Source organism: Equus quagga, chromosome 6, assembly GCF_021613505.1.
Source record: "Equus quagga isolate Etosha38 chromosome 6, UCLA_HA_Equagga_1.0, whole genome shotgun sequence".
Taxonomy (NCBI): Eukaryota; Metazoa; Chordata; class Mammalia; order Perissodactyla; family Equidae; genus Equus; species Equus quagga.
In genome coordinates, this window is record NC_060272.1 from 16,947,867 (window position 1) to 16,968,286 (window position 20,420).

The 20,420-nt window shown below is 37.7% G+C and overlaps 1 protein-coding gene across 3 annotated transcripts in view; it reads left to right on the forward strand.

The window, feature by feature from the left end:
• Window positions 1–18,554, forward strand: part of UGGT2 (UDP-glucose glycoprotein glucosyltransferase 2) — a 184,460-nt gene extending 165,906 nt beyond the window's left edge. For all 3 annotated transcript variants that reach the window (XM_046664577.1, XM_046664578.1, XM_046664580.1), the window contains 3 exons: window positions 6,259–6,375; window positions 10,422–10,548; window positions 17,922–18,554. In XM_046664577.1, coding sequence (XP_046520533.1) covers window positions 6,259–6,375; window positions 10,422–10,548; window positions 17,922–17,944 — 267 coding nt within the window. In that variant the 3' untranslated portion in view covers window positions 17,945–18,554. The remainder of the gene's footprint in view (window positions 1–6,258; window positions 6,376–10,421; window positions 10,549–17,921) is intronic.
• The last annotated feature ends 1,866 nt before the right edge of the window (window positions 18,555–20,420 follow it).

Here is a 20,420-nt window from a genome sequence, read left to right on the forward strand (position 1 = left end):
AGACTGAATACTTTCCCCCTAAGATCAGGAACAAAGCAAGAATAGCCACTCACGATTTCAACATTTAATAGATGTACTAGACAGTACAGCAAGGCAAGAAAAAGAAAGAAAAGGCATCCAGATGGGCAAGGAATAAGTAACTGTCCTTTTTTTCAGACAATATGATCATCTATGTAGAAAACCCTACACATTCTACTAAAAAGCTACGAGGAACTAACAAATGTGTTTAACAAGGTGCAAGGTACAAGATCAGTATATGAAAATCAATTCTACTTCTGTGTACTAGCAACAAATTATTGGAAATTGGAATTAAAAAGATACTGTTTCTAATAGCATTTTTAAAATTAATGACTTAGATCAATCAGACGTAAGACGTGTAGACTAGAAACTGTCCGACACTGCTGAGAGACTAAAGAGCTAAATGAGTAAGAGATACCTTGTTCATGAGTCGGAGTATTTATGTGATTTCTCCCCAAATTGGTCTTTAGATTTAATAGAATTCCAATAAAAATGTAGGCTTTTTTCCTATAGACTTTCTTGTATAAACTTACAAAGTTGATTCTGAAGTTCATATAGAAATGCAGTAGACCTAAAATAGCAAAAACAACTTTGAAAAAGAACAAAGTTTGAGGTCTTAGATTATGTGATTCCAAGACTTAATATGAAGCTACTGTAATCAAAACAGTGTGGTTTGGTGTAAAGATAGACAATTCAGTCCATGAATCAGAATTAGAGCCACAAGTATGGGCAGTTGACTTTTGACACGGTGCACCGGCAGTGCAGTGGAGAGAAGATGGCCTTTTCAACAAGTGGTGCTGGGACAGTGAGACATCTACATGCAAAACAAAACCTCCAATTCATAACACACCAGATACAAAAATTAGCTCAAAACACATATAGATCTAAAGCTAAAATGTAAAACTATAAACCTTTTAAAAGAAGACGGGGAATCTCTGTGGCCTTGGATTACGCAGAGATGTTTTTTTAGATATGTTGTTAAAAGCACAATTCACAAAAGAAGGAAATTGATAAATATATAAAGAACTTTCAAAACTCATTAATAAGAAAGTAAACAATCTGATTTTCTTTAAATCATATTTTAACAGATCATTCATCAGGGATGATGATCAAGTGGCAATAAGCCCATGAAATGATGATACAGATCATGAGTTGTTGGGGAGATGAAAATTAAAACAACAGTAATTCTGCACACCTATTAGAATGGTTAACATTAAAAAGACTGGCCATGCCGAGTGCTGATAAGGACGTGCAGCAGCTGGAACTCCTGTACATTCCTGATGCACATGTAAAATGGTACAGCCATTTTGGGAAACTGTTTGATGATTTCTTATAAATTTAAATTTACACCTACCATATGACCAGTCATTCCACTTTGAGGCATTTACCCAAGAGAAATGAAACCATATGTCTACACAAAGACTTGTGCGTGAATAGTCATAGTAGCCTTATTTGTAAAAGCCAAAACCTAGAAACAACCTTGTCTTAGTTATCTATTGCTGCATAACAACTTACCCCAAAACATAGCAACTTAAATAACACACAGTTTCTGTGGACCAGGAATCAGGGCCTGACTTAGCTGGGTGTTCTGCTTCACAGTCTTGCACAAGGCTGCGGTCATTGTGTTGACGCAGGGACTGCCACCTAATCTGAAGACCTAACTGGGCAAGGGCATTCATGTGGTTGTGGGCAGGATTCACTTCTTCAAGAACTGTTTCACTGAAGATGTTATTTCCTTGCTTGATGTTGACTCAGGAAATCATCAGTTTCTTGCCAGCTGGCCTTCTCCATTAGGGCAAATGTACCAGAAGGGTCAGAGGAGAGAGAATGCCAGCAAAACAGAAGTCACAGTCTTTTGTAATCTAATCACAGAACTGATATCCTATTACTTTTGCCATTTTCTCTTTGTTAGAAGGAAGTCACTAGGTCCAGCCCCACTCCAGGAGAAAGAATTGCACAAGAGAAGGGGTCCCAGGAGGCAAGGATTGCTGGGAACCATATCAGAAGCTGCCTACCACAAACCCAAATGTCTATCAAGAGGAGATTGGATAACAAGATGATGATATATCCATAGAATGCTACTACTCAACAGTAAAAAGAAATGAAGTATTCGTACATGTAACAACATGGCTCAATCTAAAAATAATTATGCTGATCTAAAGCCAGTCCAAAAGTATACATATTGTATGATTCTATTTGTATAAAATTCTAGAAAATGCAGACTAACCATAGTGACAAAAAGCACTTCATTCTTGCCCAGGAACTAGGTAGGGTGAATGTGGGAAGGACAGGAGGACAGAATTGCAAAAGGGCACGAGGGAACTTTGGGATATATTCAGTGATCTTGATTGTGGTCATGGTGTCAGAGGAATGTTTCTATGCGAAACTTAATCACACTGTACCCTTTAAATATGTACAGTTAGGGGCCAGCCTAATGTCATAGTGGTTAGGTTCGCGCTCTCTGCTTCAGCGGCCTGCGGTTCATGGGTTCGGATCCTGGGCGCAGACCTACACACCACTCATCAAACCATGCTGTGGTGGCATCCCACATACAAAACAGGGGAAGACTGGCACAGATGTTAGTTCAGCAACGATCTTGCTCACCAAAATATATATACATTTGTACATAGATGTATATGTATGGTGAGTAGACTGGCATAAGTTTAGACTATAGATCAAGGAATAGAATTGAGAGTCCAGGAATAAGCCCATGCATCTGTGGTCACTTGATCTTTCACAAGCATGCCAGGATGGGGAAGAAATAGCTTTTTCCACAAAGGTGCTGGAACAACAGGCTATCCACATGTAAAAAATTAAGTTGGACCTCTGCCTCACACCATATACAAAAATTAACTCAAAAAAGATCAAAAGACCTGAATGTAAAGAGCTAAAACTATAAAACTCTTAGAAAATATTGGCCTAAATCTTTGTGACTTTGGATTAGGCAATGGTTTCTTAGATATGAAACCAAAAGTACAAACAACAAAAGAAGAAAATAGATAAATAGGGCTGGATCAAAATTAAAAACTTTTGTACATTAAAAGATACAAGAAAGTGAAAAGACAACCCACAGAATGGGAGAAAATATTTGCACATCGTATATCTGATAAGAGACTAGTATCAAGAACATATAAAGAGCTCTTACAACTCAATAACAAAAAGACAACCAGTTTAAAAAATTGTCAAAGGGGGCCAGCCTGGTGGCATAGTGGTAAAGTACACATGTTCTACTTCGGTGGCCCAGGGTTCACCGGTTCTGCTCCCAGGTGCAGGCCTACATGTCGCTCATCAAACCAAGCTGTGGCAGGCATCCCATATATAAAGTAGAGGAAGGTGGGCACAGATGTTAGCTCAGGGCCAATTGTCTTCAGCAAAAAGAGGAGGATTTGTGGCAGATGTTAGCTCAGGACTAATCTTCCTCAAAAAAATAAATGGTCAAAGGATTTAAATAGGTATTTTCCAAAGATGATATACAAATGGCCAATAAACACATGAAAAAATGTTCCAGCGTCATTGGTCATTAGGAACTGCAAATCAAACCCACAATAAGATACTACTTCATACCTACTAGGATGGCTATAATAAAAACGATGGACACTAGAGCATTGGCAAGGATATGGACAAATTGGAACCATCATACACTGCTGATGGGAATGTAAAATAGTGTAGCCAATTTGGAAAACTGTGTGGCAGGTCCTCAATCAATTAAACATAGAGTTACCAAATGACTCTGCAATTCCACTCCTAGGTATATACCCAAGAGAAGGCCCACACAGGAACTTGTACAGAAATGTTTATAGCAGCATTATTCATAAGAAGTGGAAAGTGGAAACAACCCAAATGCCCATAAATTGATGAATGGTTAAACAAAATGTGGTATATCCATGAAATGGAATATTATTAAGCCACTAAAAGGAATGAAGTACTAAAACATGTTACAACAAGGATGGATCTTGAAAACATTATGCTAAGTGAAAGAAGCCAGATGTAAGAGAACACTTCGTGTTATATGATTTTATTTATATGATAAGTCTAGACTAGAGAAACTCATAGAAAAAGTAGATTATTGTTTACACAGAGGGTAAGGGAGAATATAAGAGGAGAATGAGTGAAATAATTAAGAAAGGGTTAGAACAGAATAGATGTATGTATATATTGTCTGACAACATTAAGGTCCCCCTTAAGATCTCTGTTCATGAAGTTAAATGAAGGCAGTCTGCATGGGTTGTGTGTGTGTCTGTGTGTGTTGCCAGCCGTGTCTAGTTGCAAGAGTGTGAGTAAAGAGGTTTGGATTTAACCAGGACTATAATTTTCCCAAGCGAGTACAACTAACTGAGAAGAGTAAGGCAATGGAGAGTATATTCAAGAGATTAACTATAATAATTAACCATGAAAGTTAAGCTATGGGAGCAAAGACATCAGGGAGTGAGGGACAATGAAGTAGTAAAAGGATCAGTTGATTGGAGGTCCCAGTGAGGGTCACAAGGTATTGATATCTGAGTATTTGATAGAGTGAGCTGAAAATCAAGAGATGGTCAGAGAGTGAGAGCATGAAATTGAAATTATGTAGGACTTGGCTAGGTCAGGACCATGGGAGAAAGTGGCTGAGACAAGATGACAGACCAGGTTATTTGAGGAATGGATTCCAAAAATAAGGGTGTTGGAAAAAATTAAGCTTTGGTTTTTTTAATGAACTTTATTTTTTTAGATCAGTTCTGATCTAAAATGATTTTTACAGAAAAAAATTGAGCAGAAAGTACAAATAATTGCCATATTTGGGGTTCTCTATTCTATTCCATTGATCTATTGTTGCATATTCTTTTGCCAATACCACATTAATTACTGTAGATTTTAATAGTATGATGTCAAGTTCAGTAGTTTCATTCTCTGACTTTGTTCTTCAATACTGTGTTTACTATTCTCTGAGTCTTTTACCTTTCCATATAAACTTTAGCATTGGTTGGTCGATATCCACAAAATAATTTTCTGGGAATTTGATTGAGATTGTGTTGAATCTATAGATCAAGTTGGGAAGAATTAACGTCTTAACAATATTGAGTCTTCCTATCCATGGACATGGAATATCTCTCCATTTATTTAGATCTTCCTAGATTTCTTTCATCTGAATTTAGTAGTTTTCCTCATGTGGAGGAACATATTTTGTTAGATTTATACCTCAGTTTTCTGTTAGTTTGGTTTTTTTGGGGGGGCGGGGGGGGTTGCTGCTAATATATAAGGGTATTATGTTTTTTATTTCAAATTCTAATTGTTCATTGCTGGTACATAGCAATTGACTTTTTTATATTAACCTTGTCTCCTAAAACTTTGCTATAATTGCTTATTTGTTCCAGGAGGTTTTTTGTTGATTTTTGGGATTTTCTGCATAAACAATACTGTCATCTGTGAACAAAGACAGTTTTATTGCTTCCTTTCCAATCTGTATACCTTTTATTTCCTTTTCTTGTCTTGTTGCATTAGCTAGGACTTTCAATTTGGTGTTTAATAAGATGAACCCTAAAATTATGAATCTTGAAACAGATGAGACAACTCACACACATACCCGTCATGGCCTCTGGGAGAGAGGAGCATCCCCTTTGCTCTGGAATGCAAATAGATATTCTCTGGGGAGAGAAGGGGGAGGGCTCTACAACCCTGGCTTATAAACAAATATCTCCGGGGAAGGCATCTCCAAATCTCTGCAGAGGTCTCTCTTTTCAACTTATTAGGCTCATTTGCCACTTAAACATCCTTTAACGCCGGTGCCAGCAATCTTTACTTAGAAAGCCCTAAGCTTGCAGAAATGTGAAGATATTCATGGAGCATTGTTTCCTAACAGGGAAATGAAAAGTCGCCTCAGAAGCTGGAGAGTTTGGTGGTGACTAACATAAACAGTAATAGAAGGCACAGTTTGAGGGATTAATCCTGGTATTTCAAGGCAGAGAGAAGTAGTGAGGCTATCCATTTGGAGGAGTGTGGCGTGGTGGGTTTCTGGGCTTCCCTCTCCATCCCTGATGCTAGGAGTGAAGTCCAGGGCAGGTATGGGCTCAGTTGCAGTACGTGGGTTCATTCATGACACAAGATGATTGGGTCAAATTAAATACTTAAAGCTTAAAAATATAGAGCTATCTCAGATTTGCATATGTTTTCTGGGATCTGTTTATAGTCTAAATGACATCTTCAACTTTGTTCACTCCGACTATAATTTCTACACCTCTTTGTGTAAATCATTGTTTTCTGTAGGATCTTCCCAATAATATGATTTACCAAGTTGCCATTAAGTCTCTTCCTCAAGACTGGCTGTGGTGTGAAACCTGGTGTGATGATGAGTCCAAACAAAGAGCCAAAACAATTGATCTGGTGAGTGTCTGTGTTTTCATTTGTATATAAGCAGGTAAGAAAATATTCAGATAGAAATCCTTTGTCTTTTACAAATGGAATGGCACACATATGGTACACTGCTCCTTAGTCTATTATTTATTATTATATTTGGTTAGGATGGTGAGCGTAGGGCTGTGTCAGGGGTCCCCCAAGACCACCCCAGGTCTGATGATTCACTAAGAGGACTCACAGGACTCAGACCATTGCCATGCTCATGGCTGTGATTTATTCCAGTCAAAGGATCCAAAGCAAAGTCAGCAAAGGGAAAAGGCACACAGGGTGGAAGTCCGGAGGAAACCAGGGGCAAGCTTCCAGGAGTTCTCCCCCGTGAAGTTACACCGGAGAAGCTTCATTCCTTAAGCCATGAGAAAGTCCAGGATACATGTGCAATCTTGTCTACCAGGGAAGCTTATTAGAAACCAGAGCCCAGGGTTCTTACTGGGGCTGATCACATAAGCACCCTCTCTGCCTGGCACGCACCAAAATTCCCAGCATCCAGAAGGAAAGCAGGTGTTCAGCATAAACCGTGTTGTTTGCACAGTTTAGGCACAGTGATCCATTCTTATCAGGGAGTGGTGGGAACACTCCTGAAACTCAAGTTACCAGACCCCAGCAAGGACCAGCCTTGCAAGCAGACCTTTCTAAGAATAGCAGTCTCAGGCCTGCTGTGTTAACTCTTTTCTGCACAAGGGCTTTTGAAAGAAAGGCCATGGGCTGGCTGAAATGTTCATGGATTAGCTATCATCTTAATATATCTTCAGTTTAGTTCTCCTGCCAATATTTTTCCCAAATAAAGACAACAACCAAAATAATTCTATGTCTACTTAAATTATCCTATACATGTCTATTTTTCTTACTTCCTTACTTCTGAGAAAACTTTTCTTAGATTTTCATTTTAAGCAGTTTGACTCTGCTACGCAGTTAACTCTCCTAGACATGAAATGTTTCAAACTGATTTATTGTCCAACTGTCTAGAACTTACATTCTAAAACTATATTATCTTTAATAGTTAGAAGATATTATCATTCTTTTTCAGACCATATTGTTTTTATGTGCTAATTTTAGTATAAAATAATTATATACAAAATTTTCACTGAAGAATAAGCTAAAAATTTTAAAATTCTTACAGTTTTGAACAAAACAGGACAGGACAGTAAAATATAGGGACATTTTTACAGATATGTGTAGAAATGAATAGAAAGAAGTAGCATGCCAACATGTTCGTGTGCAATCATAATTGATAGAATATAGCAGAAACAAGTAAGATGGCATTGTTAAGAAGAAAGCAAGGGAATTTTCTAAAGAGCAGTCAAGAACATTACTGAATATAACTCATAAGATGTTATTAAGGTTGTTTTGTGACATATCAGGTTGTGACTCACACATTAGTGACATAAGGTCTCCTTGGGACCTTTAATACTTAGGTGAACATGAGCTACTCTCACAAACCCCCAAATTTCAATGGTTTCGCACTCAACCAAGCACGGACCTAAGAGAGTGTCCTGTCAGTGAGTAGCTTCCCTGTACGTCATAACTCAGGGACCAGTCTCCATCCATCTGCAGCTTCTTCATCCTCTAGGGTGCTGTCATCATCTGTATCCATCTGGAGCTGGTATGTCTAGTATGACAGCCACTTGCCACGTGTGGCCATTGAACACTTAAAATGTTGATAGTCTGAATTGAGCTCTAAGGCGTAAAACACACACCAGATTTTGAAGATTTTGAAGCACAATAAAAAGAATATAAAAATATCTCATGACTAATTTTTATATTGATTACATATTGACTGATAACATTTTGGATACGTTGGGTTAAATAAAATATAGTATTAAAATTTATTTCACCTGTTCCTTTTACATTTTTATATGTGACTACTAGGAAATTTTAAATTACGTGATTTCCATCATATTTCCATTGGATAGGGTTGATCTGGAGGGAAGGGAAAAAGGAGTGTGGGGAATGCATCCTGACTCCTAAAGACCCCTTTGTAGGAATTGGTTGTGTGGTCACAATCTAGATGTCAGAGGAGCTGAGAAACGTCTTTCCTGGGTGGGTAGCTACTTCCTAGCAATCGTCTACGTAGAAAAAGGACAAGTGGCATAAATTTTGGTGGAATGCCTAACCATTTCTCTCACAGAAACACTTAAAAATGAAAGAATATATTACTTTTGGCCATTATCTTGGGGAAAACAGTTAAGGGAATACAGAAAAATCCCAAGGAAATGGCCTAAGAGGAAAAAACATGATTCACGGTATTGAAGGTGAGAATGAGAGTGTTTATGAATGTTATCTCAACTCTATTTCAATCAAGGTTTCTCAACCTGGTGGTTATTGGCATTTGGGACCGCATAATTCTTTGTTGCAGGGAACCGATTGTGTGTTGTAGGATGCTTAGCAGCATCCCTGGCCTCTACCACTAGATGGCAGTAGCACCCACTACCCCCAGTCATGACAACTAAAAGAAAAGTCTCCAGACCTTGCCAAAGCTCCCCTGAGGGGCATGACGCCCCCATTTAAGCACTACTATATAGATTGTAACAACAAGAGAAAATGTAGCATGAAAAACTAAGAAAAGCTTAGTGTTTTTATTTTAATAGTTTCTGACACAATTAAAAGGAGAGAATATAGTTCCATTATCTTCACTTTATAGAACACATTGCCTGTAAAGGTAATTTCTGCAAAGAAAATCCTGATTTTTGCTTGCTTCAGGAATGTAGTACTGTAGAAAATAGAATCCACAATGGAATGAACTGAAAATACTTGCTGAGGAAAGGATTAAGACAACAGCCTCATGGCGCATAGCTAACAGCTTCCCCACAAGGCATTAAGGGGAAGGCAAGTTGTGGCAACCACAAGAAAATGTGCCACATCTCTCATGAAGAAGCGACCTTCAAGATGCACTCTCTGTTAATGCTTTGTAAAGAGCAAATGGGATACCTCTGTACCTTTGTGTGGTCTATGTTCCTCTCATCGTTTTTCCTGTCTCAGTCAATGACATCTCCATTTTTATGTTGCTCAAGCCAAGGACTCTGGGCATCTTTGATGCCTCTCTTTTCTCACAACTCACGGCCAGCTCATTAGCAGATCTTGTCAGCTGTACCTTTGAATACACCCAGAATCAGATCCTTCTCAACCTTCTCCTATACTTTTTGCCATTTAACCTTTATTTAATTTCCCAAGAAACTGCTAAGTAGTTTAAATTGATTATATATTAGAGGAACCTTTGGAGAGGATCTTGTTTTAGTTTCCTCCTTCGCAGATGAAGAAACTAAGATTCCGCCATCCACACACAAAGTTAAGTGATGTGTACGGACGGGTCTTACTGCCAGTAAGTGTGGAGTTGGAACTGTGAGGACTGAAGATCCACATCCACTGTTTTTCCACTGTGCTTATTACGCAGACGAGTTAAGTATTTTTAAGGCATGGAGATTTTTGGACTGCTCTGAATTTCATGACTATCAGTATTTTGACAAATGAGTTCCAGTTAACTGATTTTTAATATCATCACAATCGCTAATTAGAACAGAAGGGGAATGAATGCTTCTTCTGAAGAAACTCTAGACATTTCTAAAGGCTGACAAATGGTTTTATCTGTAGAAAGCATAAAGTATAAAAAAACAGATTTTTAGTCCAAAGAAAAGGCAAGAAAATATTTATTAATACAGTCTGCTATGTTCTTTTACAGAATGGTCATGTAATTGACAGATCTTCTGTCAAAATATTTTATGGAGTTGTTTGACAAACTTCTTCTGAACCATCAGAATGTCTTTAACCAATTTTTGCTTAAATTTCTGATTGAGATATTTGCATTAAACACTTACTGCTTACATAAGCTATGACTTGTCATTTCATTTGGCCCTTTCACTGTTAGACTAATTCCAGTATTTCAGGTACTTAGCACTCAGGGCTCTGCTTTGTATAAAACGCATTTTGTTTGCTCAGTGACACAGCAGTGTCCTCAAGTAGGTCCTTTATATCTCCTGGAACACGGTTTTTTATTAACAAAACTTTATTTAAACTTTTAGTGCAATAATCCCAAAACAAAAGAACCCAAACTGAAAGCTGCTGCCAGGATTGTCCCAGAATGGGTGGAGTACGATGCTGAGATACGACAGCTGTTAGAGCACCTGGAGAACAAGAAGAAAAATGCAAGTGAGTCATCATTCTGCACTGTTGCATTAAGTGAAATTAGCATAGATTACAAACTCATTTCTTAGTGAAGTCTTCAAATGTTTAGGCCATAATTTCTTTAGGAGAGTCTGGATGTGATTAAAAGCTTCATTTTTATGCTCACAAATTTAAATCGTGGATAGAGAACCTATTCCCCCCCCGCCCCGGTTATAGCTTTAATTTGTAGCGCCACATAGGTGGGTAGTGTAGCATTAGCCTCCCGACACAAGAGAGAGGTGAAAATCAAAGAAAAAGAACCACTTGTCTTTAAGATCACACTGACTCTCCTAAATGTGAAAATCCAAGCCCTAAAGTTTAATAAAAGCCTACGTATCTAACTGAAAATACTACCACCTATCTCCCAAATTAATCTCAGACATAATATAAGTTTCTCTATGGAAATTTGGTCTTGGTTCTAGTAGCCTTAGTCATGGGCTGGAGGGTCACTTGGATTTGATTTGTTCCCATTTCTTAGATTTAAAAAACTGTAGTTACGGGGCCAGCCCAGTGGCGTAGTGTTGAGTTGGCACTGCTCATCAAGCCATGCTGTGGTGGCATTCCACATACAAAATGGAGGAAGATTGGCACAGATGTTAGCTCAGGGCCAATCTTCCTCAAGCAAAAAGAGGAACATTGGGATAGATGTTAGCTCAGGGCCATGTAGTTACCTTGGCATTTCATCACCCTACATAAACCTTCAACAAATATGTGTTGAATATTCTTTTAAATCTAGTGTAAACTTCTTTATTCCCTCATAATTCCTTTCCTCATCAGTGCCTGTCTCTCTCGATTGTTCTTTACTCTTTTAAAGAAGAGAGAGGAAGGAGGGTGAGAAGGAAGGAAAGGAAAATTTACATAATTACCTCACAGAAATTTTTAAATGCACAAAACATTGAGATGAAATGTTTCTCTTATCATTTAAATTGGAAGGAGTTAAAGGATTAATAATACCCAGCGTTAGTGAGGGTGTTGACAAGTGAGCACTCTCCTGTACACATACATACGGTAGCTGTATAAATTACAGAAGTTTTGCACCATGTATAACACTTAAAATATATACACCCTGTGACCTAGCAATTTCCTTCAAGCGATTTACATTTAAAAAATTAAAGTGTGGTATATACTGTGTTTATTATAGCCTGTTCTTAATAATGAAATAGAAATCTATCCATCAACAGAGAAGTGATTACATAAACATGGATACATACAATGAAATGTAGTGTAACCTTTCAAGAGAATTGAGATAGGTGTATTTGTGCTGACAGTATATTTTTAAGTTAAAAGATAGGTTTTAGAATAATATTTATAATATGACCCCATCTTAATTAAAGAAAAATTGCAGGTGTATGATAAGAGAAATAATTCTCTTCTTGTTTGCTGGGATTGCTGTAACACAGTACCACAAATTAGGTTACTTAAAGAAAAAAAATTGTTTGCCTCACAGTTCTGGACGCTGGAACTCCAAGATGAAACTGTTGTCAGGGTTGGTTCCTTCTGCAGGCTGGGAGGGAAGGATCGGTTCCAGGCCTCTCTCCTTGATTTGTAAACGGCTGTCTTCTTCCGAAGTCTCTACACATCATCCCCCCTCTGCACACGTCTGTGTCCTTGTTCCTCATCCTATAAGGACACTGCTCATGTGGATTAGGGTGTACCCTCCTACCCTCATTTTAACTTGAGTACCTCTGTAAAGACCCTGTCTCCACCTAAGGTCACATTCCGAAGTACTGGAGGTCAGGATTCCAACATATGCGTTTTGTGGGGACATAATTCCCGCCATAACAGGATAAAAGTTGAGAATCTTGTCATATATTTAAGGGTCATTTGTATTTCTTCTGTTTTTCAATTATTTGTTCTTGCCCTTTGCCCTTTTTTTCCAAGAGGATTGTTGTCCAACATTTCCAACACTGGAAAAAAATTAATAATCATTGTTCCACAGATTTATATTGCATCTTTATCCTATACTGAACTCCCATATTATTTATGTCTCATTTGGCACTTTTTGTTCTGTGCCTCTGTTCTCTGTGCCTGTGCCCATCACATACTGCTTTAATTCTGGAAGATCGACAGCATGTTTTAATGTCAAGTAGAGCTCATCGCCCCCTCATTGCCCTCTTTGTTGTTCTTTTCCTGGGTGTCCTTTTTGGTTCTTTTTCCATACAAGCGTTAGAATCAGCTTATCTAGCCCCAGATGTTTTCTGGGTTTTGTTTACAGGGAGGAGGGTGTCCTTTCTTTTTCCTAGGTTGCCTGGCCAACCTTCTGTGTTTCCCCATTAAGTAAGATAGTAGCTTTGGACTAAAAAATGTGTTTTATCATGTTGAGGAAATAGCCATTGATTCCTGTTTTAATCACTGTTTTTATCAAGAATAGGTTGCATTTTATCAGCTGCCTCTTCAACAGAAATAGAGGTGACGATATGATTTTTTTGCTTGGATTTATTAATATGGTAAAGTACATTAATATTTTTCATAATATGGAATTGTTATTCCTAATATTGAAGCATTCTCGTATTCCTAAAATAAACTTTACTTGGTCATGACCTATTGTTATTTTTCTTTTTTTAATTGAGATATAATTGACATATTAGTTTTAGGTATACAATATGATGATTCTATATTTGTCTATATTGCAAAATGATCACCACAATAAGTCTAATTAACATTCATCATCACACATAGTTATAAAATTGTATTTTTTTCTTGTGTTGAGAACTTTTAAGTTCTCTCTTAGCAACTTTCAAATATACAATAGGGTGTTATTAACTACAGTCATGTGCCATGTAACAACATTTCGGTCAGTAATGGACTGCAAATATGACAGTGGTCCCATAGGATTAATACCACAGAGCCTTGGTGTGTAATAGGACATACCATCTAGATTTAAGTAATTATAATCTATGATGTTTGCACAATGATGAAATCGCCCAGTGATGCATTTCTTAGAACATATCCCCATCATTAAGTGACACATGACTGTATAGTCGTAGTACTCTGCATTACATCCCCATGACTTACTTATTTTATAACTGGAAATTTGTACCTTTGACCCCTTCATCCATTTTGCCCATCCCCCACCCCCACCTCTAGCAACCACCAGTCTGTTCTTTGTATCTGTGAGCTCAGTTTTTTGTTTTTTAGAACCCACATATAAGTGAGATCATATGGTATTTGTCTTTCTCTGTCTGACTTATTTCACTAAGCTTAATGCCCTCAAGGTTCATCCATTTTGTTGCAAATGGCAAGATTTCTTTCTTTTTTATGGCTGAATAGTGTCCCATTGTATATATGCGCCACATTTTCTTTATCCACTCCTGCGTTGATGGCCACTTAGATTGCTTACATGTCTTGGCTATTGTCAATCATGCTGAAGTAACCATGAACATGCATATATCTTTTTGAGTTAGTGTTTTGTTTCCTTCCGATAAATACCTAGAAGTGGAATTGCTGGATCATATGGTAGTATGGTAGTTCTATTTTTGATTTTTTGAGGGACCTCAGTACTGTCTTCCAGTGTGGCTGCACCAATTTACATTCCCACCAACAATGCACAAGCGTTCCCTTTTCTCTGCATGCTTGCCAATATTTATTTCATGTCTTTTTGATACTAGCCATTCTAACAGATGTGAGGTGATAGCTCATTGTGGTTTTGATTTACATTTCCCTGATGATTAATGATGTTGAGCACCTTTTTGTGTACCTGTTGGCTATCTGTATGTCGTCTGTGGAAAAAATGTCTATTCAGGTCCTCTGCCCATTTTTTAATAGGGTTGTTTGTTTTTTTTGCTGTTGAGTTGTATGAGTTCTTTATATATTTTGGATATTAACCCCATATCAGATATATGATTTGCACATATTTTCTCCCGTTCCATAGGTAACCTTTTCATTTTGTTGATGGTTTCCTTTGCTTTGCAAAAAGTTTTTAGTTTGATGTACTTCTACTTGTTTATTTTTGCTTTTGGTGTCAAATCCAAAAAATTATCACCAAGACCAATGTCAAGAAGCTCACCACGTATATTTTCTTCTATGAGTTTTATAGTTTGGGGTCTTAGTTCGTCTTTAATCCATTTTGAGTTGATTTTTGTATATGGTGTGAGATAATGGTCTAATTTCATTCTTTTGCATGGTGCTGTCCAGTTTTCCCAACACTATTTATTGGAAAGACTCTCTTTTCCCCGTTGTATAGTCTTGGCTCCTGTGTTTTAAATTAATTGACCATATATGTGTGACTTTATTTCTGGGTCCCTATTCTGTTACATTGATCTATGGGTCTGTTTTATGCTAATATCCTACTATTTTGATTATTATAGCTTTGTAACGTAGTTTGAAATCAGGGAGTGTGATGACTCCAGTGTTGTTCCTCTTTCTCAAGCTTGCTTTGGCTATTCAGAGTGTTTTGTGGTTCCATAAAAATTTTAGGATTGTTTGTTCTATTTCTGTGAAAGATGCCATTGGAGTTTTGATTGGGATTACATTGAATCTGTAGATTGCTTTGGGTAGTATGGACATCTTAACAATATTAATTCTTCTAATCCGTGACCATGGAATATCTTTCCATTTATTTGTATCTTCAATTTCTTTCATCAGTGTTCTGTAATTTTCAGTGTACAGATCTTTCACCTCCTTGGTTAAATTTATTCCTATTTTATTATTTTTTTATGCAATTGTAAGTGGGATTGTTTTCTCAATTTCTCTTTCTGATAGTTTGTTATTAATGTATAGAAATGCAACATATTTTTGTATATTGATTTTTGTATCCTGCAACTTAATTTATTAGTTCTAACAGTTTTTTGGTGGAGTCTTTAGGGTTTTCTATATATAATATCATGTCACTTGCAAACAGTTTTATTTCTTCCTTTCTGACTTGATTGCCTTTTATTTCTTTTTCTTGCCTAATTGCTCTCACTGGGACTTTCAATACTATGTTGAATAAAAATGGTGAGTCAGCATCCTTGTCTCTGATCTGAGAGGAAAAGTTTTCACCTTTTCACCAAGTATGATGTTAGCTGTGGGCTTGTCATATATGGCCTTTATTATGTTGAGGTACATTCCCTCTATACCCACTTTGTTGAAGAGTTTTGTCATAAATGGGTGCTGAATTTTGTCAAATGCTTTTTCTGCATCTATTGAGATAATCATATGATTTTTATCCTTCATTTTGTTAATGTGGTGTATCACAGTGATTGATTTGTGGATGTTGAACCATCCTTGCATCCCTGGAATAAATCCCACTTGATCGTGGTGTATGATCCTTTTAAAGTATTCTGGAATTGGTTTGCTAATATTTTGTTAAGGATTTTTTTCATCTATGTTTATCAGGGATATTGACCTGTAATTTTATTTTCCTGTAGTGTCCTTGTCTGGTTTTGGTACAGGGTAATGCGGGCCTTGTAAAATGAGTTTGGACATCTTCCCTCCTCATCTGTTTTTGGGAAGAGTTTAAGAAGGATTGGTATTAATTCTTCTGTAAATGTTTGGTAGAATTCACCAGTGAAGCCATCTGGTCCTGGACTTTTGCTTGTTGGGAGGTTTTTGATTATTGGCTCAGTCCTCTTCCTAGTAATTGGTCTGTTCAGATTTTCTATTTCTTCATAATTCAGTCTTGGTAGGTTGTTTTCTATGAATTTATCCATTTCCTCTAGATTGTCCAATTTGTTGATGTGTAATTTTTCATAGTACTAGAATCATTGATCATAGAAGTGTATAATCTTATGATTCTTTGTATTCCTATGGTTATGTATATATTTTATATTTCCTAATCTTCCCACTGTGTTCTGGGAAAATTTTTTGCTTTACCTTCAAACCTTCTATTGATCTTTTTTTAAGAGAATCAATCACATCTTAATTCCCAACAGATCTTTCTTTTTCCTGCTTGCTTCCTGTTAATTTGTTTGTTCTTTTTTTATAGCTTCATTGACTTTTCAGATATCTCAGATACTATTCAGAAAATAGTAATTAGAATTATTATAAGTATCTCTTTGGTTCTCTTGGTTATCTTTGTTTCCATTAGGTGAGTTGTTTTGTGTGTTCATCTTAGTTGTTTTTTCTTTTGCTATTGGTCTTCCTCAAATGCCCAGAGATCTTGACCATATTAAGAATGAAAGATTAGATTGATCAATATAGATACCTGGCATGGGTTTCCTCTGCCATGGTGTAAATGTATCTCTTTTCTGCAATAGGTCCTTCCCTGAATGGGAGGGTTAATTGGTAGCTCTGGGTACACAGACATGGTGTAGAACTGGCAGGCTTTTTCTAGATCTATGGGCATGGGACAGATCAAAGCCTATCCCACACACCCTGCAGGCCAAAGGCTGAAAGGAATGCACTTTACACAAGAACATTGACACCCATACAAAAATCTCTCTGAATAAATTGTTCAGTTTTTTTTCAAAAATTGTCTTCTACTTTTTATCTTGGAATAAACACCAGGCTGTCAGTTCCTTCTGGGATGCAGAAGGAAGAGTGAGAGTGGGGAGCTGAGAGGCACAGGTTTTCATCGTCTGACTCTCTCCCTGCCAGTGTTTTCTACTAGAAGGCCCTCCCAGGCTGCTCTGTCAGGAAAATCAACTCATCCTCTCAGCTGTGTATTTGTATATTTAGCTGTATATTCTGTTTTCCTCTTTTAGAAATTCTTTGATAACTTTGCTCCAATAGTGGCTCATAACCACTTCCCCCATTCTCATTGTTGTTATTCCTTTTTATATTTATTATCTTTCAAGTGGAATTTAATGGAATCACAGTCTGCCATCTTGAATTGTGGAAAAAGATACACTTAAATTGTATTTTAATTAATTTCTGCCTGAAAATATCATTTTGAATTCTCAGTGTTCTTACATCAGCTAGTATGTGACAGCTCAATGAGGCGGGAGGAGAAGAAACCGTTTTGTTCTCTGAGTCTTCATTGGTATTGATTCTCGCATTTGTATAGTACTTATGTCTCTGTTTGAATGCTCTGTCCTCCCATCTTAGAAGCGGACCTTCTGCTCTTTGTAGGTTCATTACATTAATGATAGGATACTTTGTGCATGGTGAATAATGTATTAGTGTTTTTCAAGGCTTCCATTGCCAGGCAGGGTGCTAGGTCCTAGAGAGAACAAAGTATAAGTAAGGTATGGCCCTTGTCCCATAGACTCATGGTAGCCCACTTTTAGGTGGGTAAAAAGGTAAGTAGTTATGATGTAATTTAATAGAAACCATAATGTACAAAGAGCTCTTCTCATGTCACATGATGAAGCAAATAGGTTCTAAACTAACAAAAGGATCCTCAGCACCTGTGCTTTCTCTATATCCCATACCTCAGTGAGATTTAAGCTAATTTTATATTTAAAATTTTGAGAACTAAATAAACTTTTGTATTACAGTTTTGACGCACGATGAACTCTAGCACTGGCTTATATGAGAAAGAAGAAAGTATGACGAGAAATCTGCCACCTGCTGGGGAAGTGTGGAACTGCTGCTAAGACTTCTGGAAGTTTCATTAATGATCAGTGACATATTCTTCAATTTAAAAAATTATTTAAAAATACGTGAACTTAACGTATTGAATAAGTTGAAGTTATATAAGAAATGACCATTGAGCATTTAAAACTGGATTGTTCCTTTTTCCTTATTGCTTAAAACACTGGATTTTCACCAGTGAAAGTGATATTTTGCCAGCTATCCAGATAGAAGAATGTATCTGACTAGCTGGTCCTCGTGGGGATTATCAGACCATCTGCATCTTTGTGTTTTCCAGCTCTATATGTGTCCATATTTCCTCATTCACAAAATTCGTTTAAAGCTAGAGAAACCTATTTTGTGTCTTTTCTTCTGAGAAAGAAAAAGGACTCATGTTTATCTCTGAATAATAAAACAAAGTAAGCCCATTTATACCTTAACCATTGTTTTTAAATGGAAGTAGTGTCTCACTGTAGTCATTTATTTTATTTATCTTAAATGTATGATATTTTAAGCCTATACTGTATTTGTATTTTTTCAATGTTTCTAATTTTTATTTTTATAAAATGATATTTGTGGGATTATGGGGTATGTATTCTTTTTAAAAAAACTGGCTACTTTTACTTAGAAACTAAGTTAAGAATGTAAATAATTTGTTTTCCTGTTGTGTGTTAATAATAGATAAATAGGAATAGTAAATATTCAAAAACTGTCCAACTGTTCTAGAATCATAAGATCTTGGGATTGGAGGAAACCTCAATGTCATTTGGACCCCATCCCCTGAGGAAGCTGATTCAATAGGCTGAGGTGAGCATGGGAAATCACGATTGTTTAACAATCTCTCCAGATGATTGTGTTGATAAGTGAGGTTTGGGGAACATCCAGTAGAGTTTAGCCCCCAGCCAGTGTGCCAGCCCCCCTCATAGGGCCTTCACATGGAGCCTCAGGCCATCTCAGAAACCTCCAGGGTGATGGGAAACTGTCCACCTCAAGAGACAGGCTGGTCCATCTTTGGACAGCTCCGTACAGAGGTCCGCAGTGAGCCAGAAGTTGTCCACCTGCAGTCTCTACTCTTGCTCCTTTGATGTCTTCCCAGCAAGTCTAATCCTGCTCTTTTTGACAGCACAGCCTGTAGAGTGTTTTAAAGCAACTACTCTGCTCCCAGCAGCTCCATCCATCCCTAATAAGAGATCACAAGACCTGTCCCTCTCCTGATCACCCTTTGTTACTTGTCCGTGTTTGTCTGTGATAAAATGGAGTGCTTCAGGTGTGCCTGCCCTGATGGAACTAGCTTATTCCTGCAGGCGCCAAGGATGCTGAGGGATGCCGTCAAAGGCTGCAGTGGGAACTGGGCCTGGGGTGGCCAACTCCACGGTGCTCTCCAACTCCCTCCTCTTTGAAGTCAGGCCTAACATCTGGGTGTGATGAGGGAAGAGACTCTGTAACCTTCTAGCCTAGGCCAGATGCTCCAACCAAGCTCACCGAGGTCTGGGTGGTGTTTTGGGCAGAAGCCCCAAGTGACTGTAAGGTGGCACTTTGCTTTCCTTTATTGTCAGCCTCTGTTTTCACTTCTCTAAGAATCTGGTGGGAAGAAGGATTGGTTAGGCAAAGGCAACTGATTCCCATGCTTCCTGTTGACTACCATCTCCAGTATGCTGGATTCCATATTTCATAGAGTATAAGCTAAAATTGCAGAATAATGTAAACACAGTCTTGACGACCCACCTCCTGGTTTGTGTCTTGTGATTTTTAACAGTTAAATTTACACGTCCCATTTCCAGATGAGTGCTACCTTATATCTGAAAATCCTGATTTTATAAATAAGATATTTCTCTACAAGGGGATGCTTTTATAAAATGACTCATTTTAAAATTCTTAGGTCCAGTGCATATAAACTGCTGTGCCGTACAAAAACCTCCCCTCCTCGGGGACACATTGTGGGAACTGAACTGCAGGTCTGCTGGAGTGCGTGGCAGCGCTTGCAGAGAAAGCACCAGCCCCATGGAGCTGGAGAGCCTGGAGTGTAGCCTGAGGACTTTTACAGACATTCTCGATCCTGAATTCTGGTTTTCAAGTGCAGGCCATTTATCAAATTTTAACAAAAATCAAATCCTAGGAGGAAAAAACCCCATATTTTCTATCTGTGAGAAGTTATAATTTACTTCTTGTTCCCCCTTCTTAGAGGAATGGGTCACAAGATAGAGTTTTTTGAAAATTAGGAGATTCTAAGCTTTAACCATGTAAAGACATGTAAGTTTTAGATATAAAGAAAGCCATAAATGAGATTGAAGACAACCCAAAGTCTTCATAGCCCTCGGATGCCGAGATACAAAAGGCCAGACTTTGGAAGTGCCCATCCTTTGGCCCCAGTTATCCTCAGATCCAGAGAACAGTGTTGCTCCTTGAGAGAGTAGACTACTTCC